Source organism: Nelusetta ayraudi, unplaced genomic scaffold (genome assembly GCF_046127955.1).
Source record: "Nelusetta ayraudi isolate G7.1 ecotype Tasmania unplaced genomic scaffold, CSIRO-AGI_Nayr_v1 ptg000002l, whole genome shotgun sequence".
Classification (NCBI taxonomy): Eukaryota; Metazoa; Chordata; class Actinopteri; order Tetraodontiformes; family Monacanthidae; genus Nelusetta; species Nelusetta ayraudi.
Window position 1 is genome coordinate 1,912,367 of NW_027466052.1, and position 22,710 is coordinate 1,935,076.

The 22,710-nt window shown below is 45.3% G+C and overlaps 1 protein-coding gene and 1 long non-coding RNA gene across 2 annotated transcripts; one reads left to right on the top strand and one right to left on the bottom strand.

The window, feature by feature from the left end:
- Positions 1–927: 927 nt before the first annotated feature.
- serinc4 (serine incorporator 4) lies at positions 928–16,770 on the bottom strand. Its single transcript, XM_076037999.1, has 11 exons — positions 16,296–16,770; positions 12,585–12,752; positions 10,135–10,313; positions 8,972–9,051; positions 7,927–8,020; positions 6,927–7,138; positions 6,366–6,461; positions 4,448–4,574; positions 4,235–4,347; positions 3,256–3,409; positions 928–2,172 (listed from the first exon to the last, which is right to left on the bottom strand). The coding sequence occupies exons 1-11, from the start codon at positions 16,413–16,415 to the stop codon at positions 1,965–1,967; spliced, it is 1,551 nt and encodes a 516-aa protein (XP_075894114.1). The 5' UTR covers positions 16,416–16,770; the 3' UTR covers positions 928–1,964.
- On the top strand, positions 14,710–22,406 carry LOC142896426 (uncharacterized). Its single transcript, XR_012928353.1, has 3 exons — positions 14,710–14,858; positions 21,224–22,227; positions 22,277–22,406. It is a non-coding gene; the product is annotated as an uncharacterized LOC142896426 (long non-coding RNA).
- The last annotated feature ends 304 nt before the right edge of the window (positions 22,407–22,710 follow it).

Consider the following 22,710-nt stretch of genomic DNA (forward strand, 5'->3'; position numbering starts at 1 on the left):
TTTTAATACAAACTCTTAAAGAACTGAAGATTACCGCACGCCGAGATGGCAGAAGAGCAGCAAGAAATATTGAATTCTTTAAAAAAACATCCACGAAAAAACTCCCAGACGCACAGCTGGACCCCTCTGCGATTCCACAGTAGCAGCGTCTCAGTATCGAGATAGACTTTCATTGTTTGTTTTTTTGTTTTTTGTTTTGTTACCGATACCGAGACACTTTCAGCGATCGGCTAAATGTAGCCGCTCATGTAAACACACCAGATTCGGGATAGATCACATCCCATGTAAACAGTTGAACTGGAATCTTCAATCGGAACAATTTCAATCAGAATGGAAAAAGAAAAAAAAAAAAGCGTAGTGTGCATGTAAACCCGAGCTGTTTGTCCAAAGCCAGTGAGCAACTGAGAAAAGCCTTCACACTGTCGACGAGCTGGCAGCAGCTTCCAGCAACAGATTTCTTTGAATTTCGTGAGGTGTCGCTGCCTTGGCTGTGCTTCCATTCTTTTCCGGACCTAATGAGTCACCATTATTATCATATTTATTAATAATATTTATAATTTGTGAGTTGTAACGGCGTTTTCTGGGCGACACCGTGCTGCAGTGGTCAGCTGAAGGTCACGAGAAGGTTGCAGGTTTTTCAGCTTCCGACCCACAGTCCAAGAACATGCACGTGAGGCCAATTGGAACCGAGAATTGGAAAAGTTGTCCCTGAGTGCAAATGGTAGTGAGTTTGTTTGTTTGTTTTTTCTTCTGTGGCCCTGCGATAATCTGGTTCTGGATCAAACTGCGATAAACTGGATTTGGATAAAACAGTGATAAACTGCCAACTTGTCCAGGGTGCCCCACGCCCCCAACGATCCCGAGTGCAGGAGAAAATGAATGCATGGACAATGTTTTAACCAGTGGTCACTTAATGTATTGCAAGCCTACTTGCTATTTTTAAGGCCTGTGAAAATGTTTCACAGCCCAGTATGAATTGTGAGTTTTTGTGGCTGCTGCCATACAAAAAAGAAATTCTCAGTAGCATGTCATTACTTGAAAATGTCATGTTTTTACGAAACAAAACAACTCCACTGCCCCCCTTTCACTGTTTAATTAAGTCGGGCAAACGAGCCATAGTGCCTTGCTTATGTCTCGTTTCATTTAGTTTTGGTTCCATATCATGAAATGACGTGAAAATAATCATGTAAAAATGAGATAATGAACCTTTCATTCAAAATAACGTGACCTTCTCGCAAAAACGTGAGACTTTTGCAGAAATTAAGTGAGCCTTCCACTATAAAGTGAAACTTTCATGTAATTACGTGATACTAGACCTTTTTTTTAATTATTATTTTGGCAGCAATACACTTCCATAGATTACAATGGTGTTTTCAAATGAAAGACGGTGCTGGCAAAAAGCTTCAGCCGCATTACCACAAGTGGCCACTGGTAAAAACAGGAAGAACGAGGAAGAGCAGAGAGATTTGTTCATGATGGGGGACCGTCAGAGTCCTGCCTGGCATCAGCCGACACACAGGACTCGTCACATGACACCCTGTCTCTAAACGCTTCTGTCGTGTGACAGAGATCTAAACGTGGCCGACACTAAAATCCTATGATTTCTTTAAAAATTATTATAAAATATTTTTTACACCTGCTACATTTCCAGTGTGCGTTCACTGCGCGTTTCCGACCCCTTTGGCAATGAAAACCGCAAGTCACTTCCTTGCTGCTGGTCGTGTGTCCCGACTTCCGTCCGGCAACATCAGCACTTCCTGTCCCTGGTCCGGAGGGGCCACTCCCATTGGTTCCTCTCACAACGCCGCCAGCCTCGGACTCTACTGTCCCGCCCACCCTCAGGGGTGGAGAGGGGGTAGGAGGAGGGGGGAGGCGTGCCGACGCTCCCCCCTGCACCCCGTCCTGTCCGTCCGTCTGCGCCTCCACGTTGCCAGCTTCTCCTCCTCCTCCTCCAGCAGGGGGCGTCACACGCTGACGGAGACGTGGCGGCAGGAGGCCGGGCGGCGCTTGATGCGCGAGCGGCGAGGCCTGGACTCGGCCTGGCAGCGGCACAGTGGGCCGAGCAGCAGCCACAGGTAGAGGATGACGCAGGCCCAGCACGACGACATCTTCACCCAGAAGGTGGACCAGCTGCCGTGGGTGAAGGTCGTCTCCAGCACGGCCGACTCGTAGCTGCGTTGGGGGGGCGGAGCCAGAAGACAGGTTGACACTCACACGCGACACGCACCATGGATGTATTAGAACATTGGTGTCAAACTCTGGCACGCGGGCCAAAGTTGGCCCGCAGCGTCATTGCATTTGGCCCAGTGAGGCAACAGTAAATCACTACCAGAGTTGACCTGTCGCTATTATATGGTAGACATGTACTGCTAACGCTACAAATACCAGAATGCTGTGTTGGTATTTTGGCGTGTCAATCGGGACAGGACGTTCATGAAAGGATATTATTGTCATTCATTGACATTAATTGGTTTATTATTGTTATTTTATCTTTGTTTAAGCCTTTATTTCATCAGGCAAGTTATTAAGAACAAATCCTTATTTACAACGGCCTTTCAATTTATTATTTGAAAAAGGTTACTGTTGAAATTTAAACTAGAAGGCTGCAAATAAAAAAAGAGGCATATCGTTTTTATTGACATTTTATTTACTTTGATGAGGTTTTTTATTTTAATTTGGATTTTGCATTTGCGCAATGTGAAGTTATTTATTCTGTAGTTTTAAGCAATGTTGGCCAGCGACTCTGTCAAAGTTTTAAATGTTGGCCCACATACCGGTGAATCAAAATGACTGGTATCCAGTTCTTCTATAATAATTAGAAGAACTAGACACCAGACTACATGGTGGCACAGCGTCCCCCCCCCCCAGTGGCCACTTGAGGTTCTGTAGCCAAAAATGCATCCCACACGGCTCTTTCTATTGTAGATTTTACAGTGCTGGCCTTTAAACGTCTCTAAAAAAAAAATTACGAAGGCCAGAAAATCCCCAGAAAAGAGTTTAATTCCAGCGTGACGTCCAGCACTGTAGGTGCTGCTGTGTCACAGCTCATTCTGATTGACTTAACTCACGTGATTCTACTGCTACATGTTATCTGGGGCCGCATAACGCGGAAGCAACCTGAAAGCCAAAACCTTTTTTCAGCATATTCGCTAGCTAGCTAGCTCGCAACTCCATTGAAATGAATGGGCCGCCGTACTGGAATCTGGAGGGCGTGGCCTGCGCCGCCTGGCCGACACCTGGGTGGACGGGACTCACCTGAACCAGTTGGTGAGAGTCATCATGACGTAGAGCGAAGCCAAGAAGAAGACAAAGTGGAAGAAGAAGTAGCTGTAGGCCACCCGCTGGCTCTCGTTGTGGATGACCCTCTGGCAGCCTTTGCTCTGGTCGTCCGTCACAAACTCCTCCTCCACTGGAGGAGACAAGACAGGAAGACCAACCGTTGGCCAATCGGCTCCTCCATAGGGCTTCCCTCATCCAGTTTGAAATGATTCAGCGCCATCTCTACAATTTTCTATACATTTTAGATTATCGCATGTGCTTTTTGGAAGGTGGGATGGATGCGGTGCTTTTCTTTCAGATTTGGGTTTGATTTTTCGTTCACACGGACGCCCGAGAGTGTTGCTGGTGCGCCATGATGCCACCACAAAGTAATGCCTGGAGCCTCAGCAGGGGCCATCTACATTTTCATTTTAACAGGAAAAAAATCCCCCTCATCCTCCTGAGGCGCCAACCAGCGTCTCATTTGTTCATTTGTTTTTCAAAACAAAACCAAAACCAGAAAAATGAAATAACACGTTTCCTTTTTCCAATATCTGTTTCGAAAAACGAAAAGAAAAACACTGATATCAAATCGTTCTTTTTTTCGATTTGGGATTTTGTGCTCCATTGAAAAATAGACAAAATGGATAACAGCCGATTTGGATCATTCGATTTTTAGACTACGTCTATGCAAGATTCTTTTTTTTTTTTTACTTATACAAGAAATATGAGCTGGAAGTGTCCCCCTTTTATTTTGCCTGAGAAGCACAAACCTGTTTATTTTTGTGATGCCAGCTTCAATCTCTAGCTGAAAACTTCCGGCTCACACACCTTGCATCGATCAAAGTATCCAAATTTGCCCCTTATTGTTGAAACAGATATTGAAAAAAACAAGTTGCTATTTTGTTGTTGTTGTTTTTTTTTACTTGTTTACTTGTTTTATTTTGAAAAACAAAAGAACAAATGCAGTACCCACCTTCTTCCTCCTCGGGGCAGCAGAAGCAGCAGCTGGCCTTCTGGAACTCGTAGCGGTAAACTTTGATCATCCAAAACGGGCCAAAGACCTCTGCCAGGTACGAGGCCTCGTTACTGGGGGACAAAGGTCACATTCAGACAAACTGTGAGTCTCCGCCTGCCTTGACGGGATGATTGATTGATTTTTTTTTTTTTCTTTCTGAACGCGGCTCACCAGGCAAAGAGGACGCAGCAGTACATGATGGCGGCTCCGATGATGGCCACGGCGTTGCCTTCGTTCTGGATGCCGTCCTGGCCCACGCTGGGGTAACAGACGGTCATGTTGGTGCCCTGATACACCACTGAAACACAGCAGAGACTCACAAAATCAGAATCCATCACAATAATCACACACTCACACACAATCCAGCCAAAATCCCCGAGGCTCCTTTCAGCTCAGGAGTGTTTGCGTGTTGTGCGTGATTGTGTGATTGTGTGTGTGTGTGTGTGTGTGTGTGAGAGCTGTGGGATAGGAACCGACCTGTGCCAAGTGAAAACATTGGCTAATTACAGGAATTTAGGCACATGTGCGCACGCACACACACACACACACACACACACACACACACACACACACAAATGTAACAACGGTAAAACGTCGGCACAAACATGTCCTGACCTTTAACTTGTCTCTTCATTTTCACCCCACCAGAAACAAACACATGGATTAAAGCTTGTGTGTGTGTGTGTGTGTGTGTGCGTGTGTGCGTGTGTGTGTGTGTCGGTGATGGTGAGGTCATGCAGCGGAACAAGCCTTCCGGCGACAGACCACAGCTAACAAAGATGATGTAGAAGATGTAACTAAAATATCTATCTTCTGCTCTCTCACTCCGTCTCGCCTTTTTCACACACACACACACACACACACACACACACACACACACGCAACACACACACACACACACACGCACTCTTGAGAAATGTGCTATGACAGGTTTACACTCTTGGGTTAGCCCATCTGAAAAGAAAACACTTAGTGAAATTGGATATAGGATGTATGTGTGTGTGTGTGTGTGTGTGTGTGTGTGTGTGTGTGTGAAAAATGGTTGCTGAAAAGGTGTTTTTATAAAAACACTGGCTGCATAGTTTCTCAACAAGTTGCTGCAAAGTTCTGCGCCGCCCGAGGACTCGCCAACTGCACACACACACACACACACACATACACATACACACACACACACACACACACACACACACACACACACAGTGTGTACAGCACAGTGACACTGACAGCAGCAGCTTCATAGCAGATGAATAAGCAGACAGGCGTTAAATCAGAGCTGAAACCTTCTCCTCCTCCTGCACCCACCCACACACCCACACACACACACACACTCGGCTGGAATCAGCTCAGCAGCCTCCAGCTGTCCACAGGGGGCGCCATTGTCAATGGATCTGTGAGGAATGTGACACAAACATCCCTCAGCGAGTCTCCACGGCCCGGCAGCCAGCGTGTCAGAGCACATCGTTTGCACGCATACACACTCACTCTGACTGTGTGTGTGTGTGTGTGTGTATGTGTGTGTGTGTGTATGTGTTTGTGTGTGTTTAGTCTGTATTTGCCTGGATAATGAAGTGACCACTGATCACAGCTCCTCTTTTTTCACAATATTTTGGTATCAGCTGCTTTGCTGGAGCCACGGGTGGGAAACTAAGGGCAGGTTTCCACTGGCACAACTCGGCTCAGCTCGGCTCGGTTCGGCTCGGCTCAGTTTGAGGGCGTTTCCACTGGGCACCAACCTTTTCCATTTTGGTCCCTGCTTGGGTTCCAAGCAAGCCAAGCAGGGACCAAAAGTGCCATTTTAAAATGCCCCCTAACATGTCTGAGGATCGTGACTGCACTGTGACTACAAAGAACTTTTGTTTTTAGGCTGTTTGGGAAGTAACGTCGTTGTCGCTAACGCTAATTTTCCATGCTATGCTTGTGTGTTGGGTTCGCTGCCTCTGAAGATTCGCTTTTGTGCTTTGTGTTTGCGTCGCTTCAGACTTCAGACATGAAAATGGGCGGAATATGAGACTTTTATTTGGAATTTAGGCACATGGAATCTAGCGCCCCCTGGTGGGCCCCACTTTCAACCACGGTGCTAGCGTACCTTTCTCCGGGGGCCGGCTGGACAGCGCTGAGAAGGTGAGGTACATGACGTAACAGCTGATGATGGAGGCCTGCAGGAGTCCCGACCGAGGCTGCTCTGTAAGAGGATGAGATGCAGAGAAAACAATGTGGCTGTTTTCAACAATCAGCCTCGCTCCACATCGCATCGTGTCATATGTTGCAAATATCCCCGACGTGGAACAATAGTGGCTCACCTCTGTGTCTGAGAACAACATCAGCACATATGTATATATATATACTTATATGTTCTCTTCATATATACTATATATATACTTTTGCTTTATCGCAAACACACAATGACATTCTGTTCACACTTGGTGGCGCAGTGGCTGCTTTGGGGGAAAAATTGTTCTTTATAACAGATTGTTTGCCAACGATACAACACTGGTGTCAGCCATACCCTTTTTTTTTTTTTTTTTTTCTTTGGAGAAATTTGATATTGAAATAGAAAGACAGCTGCACTAACACCAATCAGAGTTTTGCTCTCAAATGACAGGAGAAGACAACGTCATCAGACTGTCTCCTTCTTTGGCCAACTCACTCTGCTTGACGCACGGCGTGACGGCGATGAAGGACACGAGGCCGCAGAGGCCCAGGTTGATCCACAGCAGCGCCTTGTTGAAGTGGCAGGCGATGGGGTGCGTGTAGTACTTGTACATGAAGGTGAAGGCCATGGTGGCGATGGTGTAGAAGAAGAAGGTGGCGCACATCACGGCCAGGTACCAGCGCTTGTTCTCGGCGGCTCCAGTCAACCTGCAGGGGGCGACACGCACGCGGTCGCTCGGGATTCTGCGTTCAGAGAGCACCCTCGCTGTTCTTACAGCCTGGCTTCCCGCATCAAGTGTTCCTGCTACTTTATCAAGTCCCTTTTATTTGTGTATGTAGTAGCATCACATGACCTCGAGTCTTCAAGGCTTCTCTGAACAGAGTTTCCAGCAGAGTTGGGAAGTAACAAAGCACAAATACTTTGTTTCTGTACTTAAGTTGATTTTCTTTTTAAATATCTGCACTTTTTAGTCTTCCTGACATCCTTTCACTTTGATTCCCTATATTTCTACACTGTACATCTGTACTTTCAACTTACAGTACATTGGATAAACATTCTTGTTACTTTTGTATTTAAAAGCGTTTCATAGATTCCATTCAAAGTCATTCACGGATTAGTTATTGTAGTTGTTGTTGCTTGAAGTGGAGCGATTTGAACTCTGCTGTTGTGTAGCTGAATATAAAAGTGGAGGTAATTTAGAGTACCTCGGCTTTGAGGTCACTGTTAAGGACGTTTTCTCAACAGAGAAAGTTAGACATATAGAAATGGGTCTTTGACTCATTTACCCGTGAGGTTTATTTCCTCATGTTGCTGCAAACAGCAAGAATTTCTGGCCTGTGATGTGCGTGCAATGCGATTTGCTGAATTTTCACTTGAGGAAACTTCCAGTTCACCTCGCAGTTGGTACTCGCCAAACCTCTGAGACCTTTTGGAACAGCCAAACTGTTCCTGCAGCAACCAGAAGGGATGAATTTTTGTTTTTGGCCTCACTCACCAGTTCTTGTTCCAGGTATGCGCAAAAGCAGTGATGAGGATGAGCTGGATGAGGATGAAGGCAAACCCTCCCACCACGCCCACATAATGCCAAGCTGCAGGGGGGAGGAAGAGGAGAGGTCCATAAAGTCTGATTAGTTTTCAGGCTGTCAATCGTGTCTTGCTCCCACAGGGGCCAGGTGGCGTTCACAACATGGTTTACAGTCCAACAACATCGGGAAGCCTGCTTCAAGAGCAGGTCTCCACTGCCCCCTAGCAGGCCACAGAGGAAAGTGCAGGAACAGTAGCGGAAGCTTTATGGAAGCCACGCAGACGGACGTAAACAGGGCCGTACATAAGTCTGGTGGTACGTGGGAAATTTCCAGGGGGTGCATATGACAGAAAAAATCAATAATTTCAACTATATGGACCCCAGGTATAAAATGGGGGAGGGGGGGCAAATAATGATTATTAATCATTAATCTGTTCTCATGAAATATTCATTTGTCCCCCACAAAATATCATTTAGTTCCCACCAAATACTGACTTGTGCAAACGCAATACTTATTTATGGCCATGAAACAGTGTGGGACAGTCTGCTAACGTCAGCTAACCATTATGACGTATTAAACTCAAGCCTAATTAAATAACTGTCTAAATGTGGGACATATTGACAGGATATTGATAAGAAAATGATAAGAAATAATATATTTATATTAAGGACATCCCATAGGCTACTGCAGTTTCTGGGTATTTCGTGCTCACATTATATTCATTTTGTGGCCACAAATTAATATTTTGAGAGAACGAATTTGTATTTAATGGGAATAAATTAGTATTTTGTGTGGACAAATTAGAATTTTATGGGTGTGTTTGTATCTATTTATTTATTTTTTTTTATTTTTTTTTTTACCTCATGTGATATCTGGGGCTCCAAACAATTAAGTGGAAAAATTCTTAAATGCAAAAATGGCAATAATTTCTTCCCTAAAAGTATTTATCTATTCATAATCTGAAACATTCTTAAAAGCTTCTCCTGAGGAGAGAGAGGAGGAAAGGTTTCTCACCATGGAGGAAGGACTCTGTGGGGATGAAGAAGGCGGCGGTGCACATCCCCAGCAGCATAATGAACTTCAGGAACCAGAATCTGAAGGCCAAACAAAGCGTCAGTTTTATTAGAAGGCAGGTAACAAACAAATGTGTCATTTTCTGGACAGTGGCGGAACCAGACATTTAAATTTGGACAATTCTAGCAGTAAGAGTTTTTGAGGCACTTAAATTTTTACTCAATCCCAATGATTGTCATTAAATATGTGCCAGAATATTAATGTATTGCGTTTCACAATGTTTGGCCTGCATTAGAGACACAAAAACATATGGAAATTATTTTGTTGTTTATTTTTAATTAGACATATTAAGAAAACCAAATTCTTATAGTTCTTGGAGTACTTTTATATGCAATACAGTAACATCACAAATGCACAAACAAAAAACTAATGACTTTACCAGTCGTCCAGTTTATAAGTGAATGAAAGTTTGCATCACAGTGCATCCCAGCAGAGTCACTGTTCACTGGGAGAACTGGTCTTCAATCACTGGGTCACCTCCTGACCCTGCAGCCGGTCGCAGCAAAGACTCTTAGGGCCGATCAGCCCGCTAATCTCAGCACAGCGATGGAAAGTGTGACAGGGAGGAGGAGCTCCAAGGATAGCCAGTTAGGTGCATGTACCTGTGTGTGTGTGTGTGTGTGTGTGTGTGTGTGTGTGTGTGTGTGTGTGTGTGTGTGTGTGTGTGTGTGTGTGTGTGTGCGTGCGTGTGCCAAAATAAAGTTCCAGGAACTTCCTAAAGATCCACGGGGACTCTTAACAGCAGCTTTTTGCACACCACAACCACCAACAAAACAGAACCATTTGGAGTAATTGTACTCTGACTTAACTGACTTATTTGTGATGGCACTGATGTATAGACTTCATTATACAGAAAAAAAAATGTAGAACCACTGTACTGGGCTACATTAGCCCTTAAATTTGGTCCTTCGCAGGAAGCTCAAGTGGACAATTTTGTCTAAAAAAGAAAAACAAAGCTAACGTTGCTGCTTGGAGTCAAAACACACACAAAACAGTGTGTCCAGTGAGTGTATGTCATGTCACCTACTGTAAATGGTTTGTTTTACAGTTGATTTTGACACTGCTGCTGCTGCTTGTGTTTGGTGGCGTCGAGACAAACTGACCCGTTGTGTATCAGCGCCCTGAAGTCCTGGCTGGACTTCACGTCGATGAGGAAGATCGCCATCATCAGGTAGAAGCAGGAAGTGCCGAAGCAGACTCTGTAGACTGCCGAGTAGCCAACCAGCATTTCGCAGTGGCCGCCGCCGTGCGCCTGGTCACACACCACGTTGAAGAAAGGCACCTGCAAAACAGGCGCGAGTTCACTTTACTGACGGAGCAGAGCACCGGCCTGCTCCCACAGAAGCTCCGCCATGGAACCCGGTGGTTCTGTTAGCGGTGTGTCGCAAAGATGGTCACTGCACAAAGCCGTCGTGAATCGACCAACAACTGCTCAAATTTGCCGACCGGAACTATCGTTGTTATTGTTTTGCTGAACAAAGATGATTCTATTCAAACCTTCACACACTAAAAAACACTTTCAGTCAGTGGTGAGCCATCAGGGCCAGCGAGTCCTCCTCTGCTGGCCTTAACACACTCAGACAAGTCCATTTTCCCCGTACAAATTATAATAAAGTCATTTCCAGTATGTTCTCTTCAAGTCATATAATATCCACTTGTTTTGTGCTGCTTCCATTGTTGTATGCTATTAGTTTTATCCAATCATATTTCAGCTAGCTTGTGTTGTAAGGTTCTGTGAAATCTGCCTGAGGCAGAGCAGCCTCCTCTGCGCTGCGAGCAAACAGACGCAGCTGCGAAAGCCAATCAGATCTCGAGTCTGCTGATGCCGAGGCCAGCAAGAAGGTCTTACAATGAAATTCACATGCATGTGTCCTGTGATTGGGTAGGCACTGAGAGCACCGGCAGCCTGAAAGACTGAGCTAAACCCAGAGATGCGTTAGCTAGTATGACAACGCAAGACACGTTGGCTGAAGAAGGAGAAGGAAAATATTTAGTTGCAGAATCATTTGCAATTTATAATGGAAATGATGTGGCACACTGGAGCAGCAGCTGCTCTATTACGCCCAGTTCTTTGGCTTTTGCCTGTTCTCAAAAACAAAACACAAAAAACTGCTTATTTCTTCGTTCGATGAACAGTCTGTTTTGTTCCCATCTCATTGGCGTCTTATATAAGTAGTATTATCGTAGCAAACTTTTGCTGGACTTACTAAAACTTTTTTTTTCCCACCACTCTCTTAAATGGCTATTTTTTTTTATGTAACCTGGTGTTAGTTATAGATCAGATAGACTTTTACTGGTAATCATTTAAAGAGGTGTTGTTAGTGTTTATTATTTTGTTTTTTGTTTTTTTGCTGACCTTGACCTTGAAACATGAATGCGTTGTGCGGGGACATGCCTTTGTTTTGGTTGTGGGAATGTACTGCTTTTGTGATTGGGCGAGAGCTTTGGGAACACTTGGCGGGGCACCGCAGTTGGAAGGATGGGGAGAGAGAGCGACGGGGAATAAGCAAAGAAGAAGAGTGAGTAAAGAAGAGCTGAAAGGCTAAAAGACCATGTCGAGCTAGCTAGCTATGCAGTCCCTGTTGGTTGCTAGCGCAGCACGACAGGTGGCTGGACTGGAGACGGCCAAAGGACTTTACAAAGACGTGAGTCGTGCCGTGACGCCTTTGGAGGACTGGTGTTGGCGTTGTGAGCTGGAGAAGCAAGTTCATCTACTGCCCAGAGGAGAAGCTAATAAGCCTGTTAGCAAAGAGGGCCGCAAGCGAGCTGTGAGGTGCCGTCCAACTGACGGGGAACCGTGATGGATATTTAATTCAAGGTACTGTCGGGATATTCTGGCTCCCAGCAGTGAATAGGCTGTGGAGGGCCACACCTTACTTGAACCTCATTAACAGGCCTGCAATATGTTTAAAAAAAACAAACAAAAAAAACCAAACTATTCACTACAAGACATTGTTTATATTATACTCACTTGTGTTTGCATGTTGATTAGTATTTTCAAAGCAAAGACTATGAAGTGAGAGACATAACTTGTGAATACTATCTGGTACTATGTGTAATATATAGTTGGGTGTTGTAAATGACACTCACAAGCTCCAACAGTTCAGTAAGAACCTGAAGTCAAAAAAAGGAACTCCTCAATTAGTAATTTTCCTGCTCTTATTTGTCAATTCAAGCTTATTGATTTTAAATACTCCAGAAAGCCCATATCAAGGTGAAGTTGTTTCGTAAGTTTGATGCTGTCTGGATTCTTGAGTCGTGGTGTCATATTGATGGTGTTATGAGGTGAAATACTTCTGATAGGACTAAGTAGGATGTCACTGGCTGACCATTACTCTCAGTTGATGTAACAGTTTGCTCAAAGGATTACATTGTAGTAGCAGCAGCTGTTCCTTCAACTTCCAAATTGTCACTGAGACCAAACAAATCACATATGGAAATTCAAAGTCAGAGCGGTCCCAAAAAATATTGCTGACAAAATGTGACAGTGCACCGCTTGCTGTGGGAAATTCTGTTTTTCAGCCAATGGTCAAAAAGTGTTTAGGCAACTCACATTTTCCCGGACGAGCTCGGAGACGGTGCGGGACAGCATGAGGCAGGAGACAGCGCAGCTCAGGACGTGGAAGATGGTGTACATGATGCGCGTGCTGGTGGAGGAGCGCACTGGTGGACAGAAGGCACAGCAGAGCGAGCAGGGGGCGGGCCCACAGCAACAGCATATCTGAGGACGTGGGATCAAGAGAAAACAGGAAGTCAAGGCAAGTAGGTAGATAGGTCCCCACAGAACTCAGTGCGTATCATCATATCCCCCCAAACTCTCCGGATACTCAGACAGCAGCACCTTTAGCCAGAGGTGGCAAAAGTATTCACATTCTGTACTTCAGTAAAAGTAGAAAACTACACTGGTAAAAGTGAAAGTACTGCTTCAGCTCCTTTACTCAAGTTAAATTAAGAAAGTTCAGCTTCTTAAATGTATTGAAGTAAAAAGTATTTTTTTTATGTCTTGGTTGATAATTCTGCAAGATTGAAAAGGTTGTGACAGAATAACCTTGACTCAACGGACCAGAGGTCAGAGGTCGTGATGAGCATCTGGTTAATTTAGAATCATCGGTGGTTGAGAGGTGGCAACATTATTCACAATGTTAAGTAAAAGTATGGTTACTTATGTGAAAAAAAAGTCTAGTAAAAGAACTGGTTTATTTATTTTTTTTTTTCACAGCAGCACAACCAGACTGTAGTGAGCAATAATTTAGACCAGTGAGCCACTATTACATGTTAACACTTTTAATTAAAACAACCAATGTTATTTTCTACCTGTTTATTTTTCTCTGTTCTGAAAACGTACTTAACAGTGACCCCAAAGCTGAGGTACTCTAAAATAATGTTCCTCTAAAATACCATCCGTTTTCATAGTCAACCCTACAACAGCAGAGTTCAAATAGCTCCACTCCAAGCAACAACAACTATAATAAATAAATAAATGACTTTGAACAGAATTTGCATCTTAGAAAGACCTCAACACAAAAGTAACCAGCTCGTTTTTCCACTGTAAGGAGTAGAAAGTACAGATATGTGTGTACACATGTAGAGAGTCAAAGTAAGAAGTCTCAGTTAGAGTACAGATACCTGGAAAATGTACTTCAGTGAAGTAACAAAGTATTTGCTCTTTGTGAGCTCCCACCTCTGGGTTTAGCCGTGTGTTAACAGCCTCCGGCTAAAGCTGATGCTTTGTCAGACCTTCACACAGGCTTGGCGGAGCCAAGCTGGGCTGGCTGACTGTTGACACGCCAGCAGCAGCTTCCCGGTTGCAGCTGTGGCTCCGCCTCCTTCAGACCATTCAGACTGGATCTCTTCAAGGTGGACCTGAAAGAGGTCAGCTGGGACTCATCCAGCTGCGTGGCTGCGTTTGGCTTCCATCAGACCAACATTTGGGGATTAGCCGCTGATTTACGGTCCAGAATTCAAACCAAGAGTTTGGCAGCCGCCTGGTTGGTCCAACATTAATCTGATGAGTCCGATGGCATCTGGCTGGTTCTGATTCGGACCAATCTAGGCGGCGGGCGGCTGGACGTGAGCCCCCTCGCAGGGTTGCCTGAACTAAATCTAAGGAGGCCACAAGCAGCAGGCACATCTGTCTGACCTCTGGCCGGCTGCAGATTACGGCCGGTAGCTCTGTCTGTCGGCAGGGTTTTTCATTCTCCTGCGCTCTATGATCAGAGGTGAATTTATATATTTCACAATCCCAGACCATGGTAAAAGCCCAGAGATCCGCCACCGCCGACTTGTTTTACCAATGCATCCAGCAAACACCCACAAGAGCCCCAGAGATGTTGCTACTGGTCACGTGCGGCTCATAATCTGATGGCTAATGCAGAGATTATCCGTCATCTTGCGGTAAAAATAGCATTGCGTTGCAAAAATGATTGGATCGCGCTGGCGGAGCACCAAAAGAGAAGCTGAAGAGGTTGTGGAAATGAAAAAAGCAAGGCTCGAAGTGAGTGTTTTAGGGCCCGCTGTAAAAAGTGGAGCAGCAGAAGATGGAAAGGTGTCACGTCTGGGAGGTGGACTGACAGGTGAAACCGGTGGTCTGCAGCACGACTTCAAAGATTAAGATTAAGACTGTCGGATCGACATGGAAAAATAATCACTTTCTGACTTTTTCAAAAAAAAAATTTGCTGATTCGTGTTTCTTTCTTTTTTCTTTTTCCTGAGCATTATTAATAATCATTTTCTCATACTAGGATTTGGAGGAGCTATCTCCAACTCGTCTCACCTCATGACATCATCATTAGGCGACCTGGCACTGACGGCCGAGGCTGTTGTCAAGGTCTGAATTTCTTTTACATTTGTGTTGAAATGAAAGCTTTTTTGTTACTGCATGTTACTGCAACACTAAGTTGACACACACACACAGACGCAGGGACAAACACACACACACCCTTTGTCACTGCTGACATTCTGAACTGATTTTTCACCTAAACAGTCAATAAAAATGCAGTGCATAGCGAAAAGATTTCTTCCAGCTTTTCCAGCTGGTCCTAAATATGAAATAATAATGCAGTGCCTTGTTTAAAGCAACACTATGTCTACTATCTCTTGGTCATTTTCAAAAAACCATTTCAATCATTAGTCAACTCGCAAGTTCGGCTCCACCACCTGGACGCGACCCTGAGTGCAGGAGAAGAATTCTAACGTCCCCTGCTGTTCGCACAGTGCCACCAACTGGCCTGGCGGATGATTATACAATTTGGGTTGCCTGCCCGGCGCCCCCTTGCAAAACAACACTTGCTTTCAAGAACAACACAAACATCAACACCGCAAGTGTGCCAGTACGAAGCTAGGTTAGCTTTCAGTAGATTACATTGGCAAGTCCTTTTGAGGGGTTGTCGCACAGGCGGCTGGACTTATCGCGCCCAACACAAGGCCAGCAGAGGGTGCTAAAGGAAAATGTGCCGTTCTACCTCTTGGAGGTGAGCAAAAAGTTAAAATGACTTGGAATCTTTTTTTTTTCGCGACTAAAACTAGTGACCTCGTAACTGATTCAGCGGAATCTTTCATGGTTCTTCCAGTCAAGAATCTGAGCAGCAGCGACAAAGTATGTCGTCCCTGAGTTTGAAGTCACTCTCACTCTGTCCAGCTGTCCAACAAGTCACCTTTCAGTTACAAATCACCCCGTCACTACGCAATTACGTATATTGTTTATTCTTCCTATTTTACTATGCATGCAAATATTGTACTCTTATTATTATTATTATTATTATTACAATAATAATAATACTAATAATAACAATAATAATAATAATAATGATAACAGTGTAACGGAGCTTTTGTGGCCAAGCAATTTCCCTTGTGGATCAATTAAGTCTGCCTCAGTCTCGGTGTAAACCAAAAACAAACAATCCCACCTGTGAAAAACACAGGTTACTTAACTACTGTTAAGTTGCAGAATCCAAATTTTACATATAAAACAGGTTACATAAAGGCTAATAATAGTCAATGACGGTGCACTCAGTGAAATCTTCCATGTTTGCTCTGAAAAACATTCACAATGTGGCCACGGAGCGAAAACCAAAACCGAAGGAAGACTGAACCAAAACCCATGTGAATCCTCCTGGAAGTGTCAGCCAGGCAACATGTTCTGAAATCCTCCTGACAGCCTCCAGCTGATCTCCACACTGGGTTTAAAGTCGTTTCGCCCTGCGCCTGAGAAAGTGAAGCGGCAAGCAGCAGCAGCAGCAGCAGCAGCAGCAGCAGCAACTCTCACCTGATAGGCCACCATGTTGAGGAAGTAGTTGTAGACGCCGGTGCGGCTGATGCCCTGAGACGCCGACATGGTGCCCGCGGGCTGCTTGTCTTCGCCCACCGCCGCTCTACATTTGGCCATGAAACCGAGGCGGAGACGGTCTCTGTGTGGGAGGCAGAGACGCCTCACATCCTCAGAGAGGCGCCGCAGAGGGGACGCTCAGCAGAGAGCGAGAGAGAAAGAGAGAGAGAGAGAGGGAGCGAAAAAAAAAAAATGGAGATAATCCAGCAGGTTGGGAGGTTTGGTTCGGCGTTATGCTGGATTAGTGACCGGGGCCTCAGCATGAGCGCCGCCGCCGCCGCCTCGTCAGCTGCTGCTGCTGCTGCTGCTCTCCGACAAACGGCCTAAACGGGTCTTTTTCCGCACACATCCTGCGATGTGTGTGTGAGAGGGAGAGAGAGGGAGAGAGAGGGAGAGCTGGTGGCTGCCCCCCCCCCCCCTCCCTGCCATCCCTTCTCCTCCTCCCCCTCCCCCTCCCGTCCTACCCACTCAGATTAGGCAGAGCCTTTGTGGGGGAGGAGGAGGGGGCGGGTGGTGAGGTGGACGGGGACCATGTGTCCGTCCCATCTGTCCCTCCCTCCGTCCCTCCCTCGCTCCGTCACCCTCCCCCAGCGCCGCTCCAGAGCCACGGGATTGGCTGACACCGGCTCTTTAATCCAGACTAGCAAAATTAAACAATTACTGGCGAGTAGCGGCAGCGGAGCGATGCTCACTCCCTGCCTTGCGACGCTCGCTCACCCCCCCCCCCGCCTCACTCTACCCGACCCCGCCTCCCCCCGAATTCACCCAGGTCCGGTCAGTGTGTGACCGCTGTGTCATACACACCAGAGAAAGAGGCCACGTCTGTAATCCTGGCGAGTTCACCGCGGCTGCACGGCGACCCAGAAACTCTGATGTGGGACAGAGACGGTATAGCGGACAGGAAACTAGCAGGTGTTTCAGTCAAAGCAGTGATGGAGCCAGAAAGAAAAGAAAAAAGAAAAAAAAACAAAGCCTCCTGGCTGGTGTCTGAGTCAGCCGACGACAATTTACGCCAATCCTCTTGAACAGAGATGTCAAAAGTATTCACTTTCTGTACTTAAGTCAAGGTACGGTTACTTTTGTTAAAAAAAAAAAAATACTCTGGCAAAAGTACTGGTTCAACATCTTTTTCTCAAGTACAGTAAAAGTATATGTTTTTTGCCATTAATGAAATATTACACTAGTTTTGCCAAATTGAAAAAGTTGTGACAGAATAATCTAGATAGAATTGACCAGAGGTCAGAGGTCAGAGGTCTTGATGAGCATCTGAGTCATTTTGAACAGCTTTGCTACTCTCAATACTATAGTTTATTTTTCAACTGCAGCACAATCAAACTGTAATCAGTGATAGTTGTGACCTGTGAGCAATTAGATGATATTGACCCTTTTTATAACAATGTTATTTCCTACATGTTCATTTTTCTTTTTTTTTGTACTGAATACGTACTGAACAGTGGCCTTAAAGCCAAGGTCCTCTAACTTAATCTTCCTAAAATAACATCCACTTTTAGATTCAACAACACAACAGCAGAGTAGAGCAGAGAACAGCAAATAACTCCACTTCAAGCAACAGCAACTAGATTAAATAAAAAGGGAATTACTTGGAACAAAATTTGTATTTTGTAATCTGAAAAATCTACTTAAATCCATTTGTACTTTGTTATATCCAACCACTGTTTTTGAAAGATGCGCATGTGCGACATCGTGCAAGTTTCTTTTGTTGGCGCGTTGGCATTAACACGGAAAGATGACTGGAATCTTTGCATCTTACAATATGCACAAGTGCTTTGGATATTGACACTGACTCATTTCTGCATTGAACTTCATTATAACCAGTTTCATGAAATAATCATCTGGAATGCCCTGCCATCATTAAAATCAGTCAAGCTGCGCCTAGCAAGTATGGGAACATTATAGTGTTCAATGAAAACCACCTGCGATGTCTAATTAAAAAGGGATTGAGAGAATTCCAAGTGCAAAATTCTGTGTGAACACACTAAAAGTCGACTGCTTACAAGAGCCTAGAATATAAATCGTGATGCTTCATTTACTCTTTTATGGTTTGGCACACAACTAAGTGTGAGCCTACAAAGCTTTGTTTTAGAAATCTTTCCCTTTTTTTTTTAATAGCAATTATAAAGCAATCAACTTCTGTAATGATGGCCACCTATTTAACGCTTAATGTTCATTCTCTAAAATCACATTCAATCAGACATTCAAGGCAACAACTGTCAAAGCCATCCCATAATGTATTCAACTCATCCTGACTGATTTCTGTGTACTAGTAATGTTCTTAAAGCACTCCGGTAGATTATTTCACAAAGCTGGTTATAATCGAGTTTAATGCAGAAAAAAATTATTCAGTGACCCCCAACTTTTGAACAGGTGTGCATGTTTAAATCCCTTCGAAGTGAACACGCTAGATCCTTGCCAGTTCTTCTGTGTGTGTGGATGTGAATACAGAGTACACAAGGAGAGAGGAAGAGAGAGAGAGAGAGAGAGAGAGAGAGTCAGATTAGATTTGGGGCGGCCCGACTGGGCGGAGCTCTGGGCTAATCCGCCCTCGCCTCTTAGCCAGGGTGACCTTGAGCAGCCTCGCCAGCCGCCGGCCCACTTTCCCCTCTGAGTCTGGAGCGCCGCTGCCGCTCACCTGCTAACACACATCCAGCGAGAACACGGACCCTGCCTGAGCCTCCGCAGGAGGGTCAACGAGTCGACGGCTGCCGCACTGCAGGCCGCGTTTAGAGTGGGAAGGCGGCACCGTGTTAGCCCTCTGTTTGCAGCCCCACGGCTACAAAATGAAGCCTGGTTGTAAGGGAAACAAAAACACAAGCCTCAGAGCGCGCAGCCAGCACCTGGCTGGTGCTGCAGTCACTAACCAAACCTAGTTAGGTTAGGTTAGGCCCTTGGTGACATCATACAGGGATGTATGATGGATACCAATTTGGACATTTTGATTCCAGGCAAATGCGTGACCTGGAAGTTTCCTACAACGTCGATTCGAGAGACCTCGCTGTCTTCATGTGAGAGACCGCGGAAGGGGGTCATATTTTTTGTTCATTTTTGTGCCTGCTGCTGTCTCTCGCATGTGTACAAAAAAAAAATCTCTCTCATAGATGAAGTAGAAAACTTCAGAGTCACACGTCTTGAATCGAAGTATCCAAATTGGACAACAGCCTGTCCATCCATTTTGTCCATTTTCCAAATTGAGCACAAAATCTGGAATTGGAAATGAATGATGTAATTCATTCTTTCATTTTGGTTGTCAGAGCAGGTATTGAGGGGGGAGAAGCTAGTTGTTCCATGGGTTTTTTTTATTTTGGTTTGTTTTGAAAAAGGAATGAGCAAACAAGACACGGATTACACCGGTGTGTCACACTGGGGCGGCTCGCCATCGGCCATCGTCCCGGCCGATGAAAGTGGGGCAAAACATTTTTGCAACTCCATTAACAGTCGCTCCTCGGCGGTGGGACCCCTGACAGCGCGGCAGGGTGTGCGCTCAGTCATGTCGCCGTTATGAATGGCCACATTGTGTCCGCGCGCCTTTTGTTCTTCCCTTCCTCGCAGCAACGTAGGGAAACACTCTGCGTCCACACACAAACACACTTTGACTCGCCCTCGAGAAGCGGAACCGGACCTGTCCAATCGTCTCAGCCTTCTCATTCAGAGAGAAACGGACAGCCATCATTAATTGAAAGCCGTTAACCAAGTTGAGCCGCAGCCGTTTTCTAGCGCGCCGAGAGCATCTGCAGCTGCAGCCACAGACTGAGCACTTTCACTGGGGCGCTAATTTGCATCCGCCTGTTTGCCTCTTGTTTGTCCTCCCTGGCACTTCCTCCTCTCCCACCATGCAGCAGTAATTATCCAGGAGAGAGAGAGGGAGCGTTAGAGAGAGATAGAGAGAGAAAGAGAGAGAGGGCCCCCAGGAATGCTGGCCCCGCACCAACACGTGTTTGTTTCCGGGGAGACCCACTACCTCACACACGCTTGCGTCTCTGTTGCAACAACCCACTATAAAATTCAACCGAAAAAAACCCCAAACATTTTCTTGCAAGTGGGTGGGAAGGGTTTAAAAGTTGTTGGTAAAATGTGTCAAAAGAAAATCTCATTTACACTACACTTTCATTCCTGCGTGAAAGTTAAATAAAGGGCTTCATTACGAAGAGGAGGATATCTTGTGGTCACACGGCCACAGGTCTCACGCGTCCATCCCCAAGAACTTCGATCTGAGCGGGGGTGCAGGGAGGGGCGGTCGTAACACTGAGGAACCACGACAGAATCCTTTTTTTTTTCTAGGTGAATGGAGGATTGGGAATGACCAACCACCACAGACGTTGGCCAAGAAGAAGAAACTGTGAGCTAGTGGACAACTGGCTTTGGTCACAATTTAGTGTTGACACAATTTAGGCACCGCCGGCCAACACGAGGCCATGACCTTTCCACCTATAGCAAGCCTTGAGCTGTTGCTACTTTTCTTAACAAGCTGTAAAGCATTGCATGTTCCAAATCAATTTTTTTTAAAAAGCAGCGTCTCTCAAAACATTGAAAAACACATATTTAGACATATTTGAATGATGAATGTATCATAGTGTATTTTTTCAGCCATTCATTTTGACCTTGACTGATTAGAACCTCTGTAACTGCTGTAGCATAATATATGAATAAAGTTTGGCGTGCAGCAAAACTTTATTTATATATCTATGAGACTAAAGTATTGTGGGAGCAGACTAAACTTCATCTACTTTGTGCAGGATGTGCCGTACGGCCACGTAAAATAGGAAATAGAAAATAAATAACCAATAGTTTATTTGAGTTGAGCGGCCACGGTCACATTTCCTGGTGGGATTTTGCTCTCCCTGCTTCTGCAGCCTCACCTGAGCCCGCAGCTTTCGTCTAGACATCGCGAGGGCCAAAGTCACACAGCCGTCAGTCGTACAGCAGGATGAAGGGGTTGCTGCGGTGATGGCGACGGCTCTCCAGCCTCGGCGCCATGCCTCCGGACGCCGGCGAACGCAAACATCACCGGAGAGAATTACAGGCTACACTGGTGATGTTCTACCTGCCCTGCTCAGACAACCGGCAGAGCTCCCTCTCCTCTAATCTGATTATTGGTCTTTGGATTGTATGAGATCACGCGCACCAGCGTGCTGGAAAAGTCTGGAGACTCATGAAACCTCAATCGAGGCTATTTGTTTTTCTCAAGGAGCCGTAAACCTCTTATAGCAGACAGGAATAGAACAGGGAGGAGCAGTGGAGAGTGATTAGGTCAAAAGTCTGCATAATCTGCAGTTTGTTATTTTTATACTCACGTAACAGCTCTAAACATATCTAACAAATCATAATTTTAATAATTAGTTTTTTGTTTGTTTGTTGTATTTTTAGTTGAAGGGGTAATACACTATTTTATTTTCATCATTGACGAATTGAAGGTAGCACATGAAATGCTATGTAAAGTGCTTGTGTTATTTCTTCTGGGGCAGAGCGTCATGTCACATGACCTCTCTGTCCATTGATGTCCAACCCTTTCTATTCAGTTTACAAGGCCGGACCAAACAGGAACTCTAAACTGTCCGTAGGCGTACAAATGTATGTATGTGTGAAGTATGCCTTGATTTGTCTCCCTGTGTCAACTGGTGACTCGCCCAGGGTGCCACCCTGCCTTCACCCCATGACAGCTGAAATAGGCTCCAGCAGACCCCCGTCAACCTGAGTGCAGGAGGAAGCCTGTATAGAAAATGGATGGATGGATGTTAGAGAGAGTCACTAAACCAGATGCTAAATCCAGAGAGTCATCTCCTGTGAACCAGAACTGGTACAATGTTGACTTTCTAAGGGGACACCGAAGGGACCGACCTGCTTTAGATGTCCAGGTGTTGCATTTTGTTTTTATTATTATGAGAAGTGTAAATGCATTTTTTTAGCTCTTAAATTTGTTAAAATTGTTAAAAAATTTTTTTAAAAAAAACACTCTACAACTGAAGCCCATAGGCAACACCAAACCAATACCACCCGACGTTGGCGCTTCTCCCATGGAAGTATTATTGAATTGAAACTTGAGGAACTTCAAGAATAATTTGAGTGTTCGATTGCCAGGAAAAGGGGTTTGGTTTTCAGTAATAAAAAATATGGTCACCCTAATTATAATAATGTATTATGACTTCTTGTAACACATCCAATGCTTCTCCCGGGCGTTATTATGGAACCCACCGGAGTTCTAGGAAAATCCCGCCCCCGCTGCTCCGAGGGACTGGTGACGCAGCCAAACCCCGCCCACGCGACATGCAAACCCTACCCCCGCTGCTCCGATGGGCTGGTGACGCAGCCAAACCCCGCCCACGCGGCATGCAAACCCTAC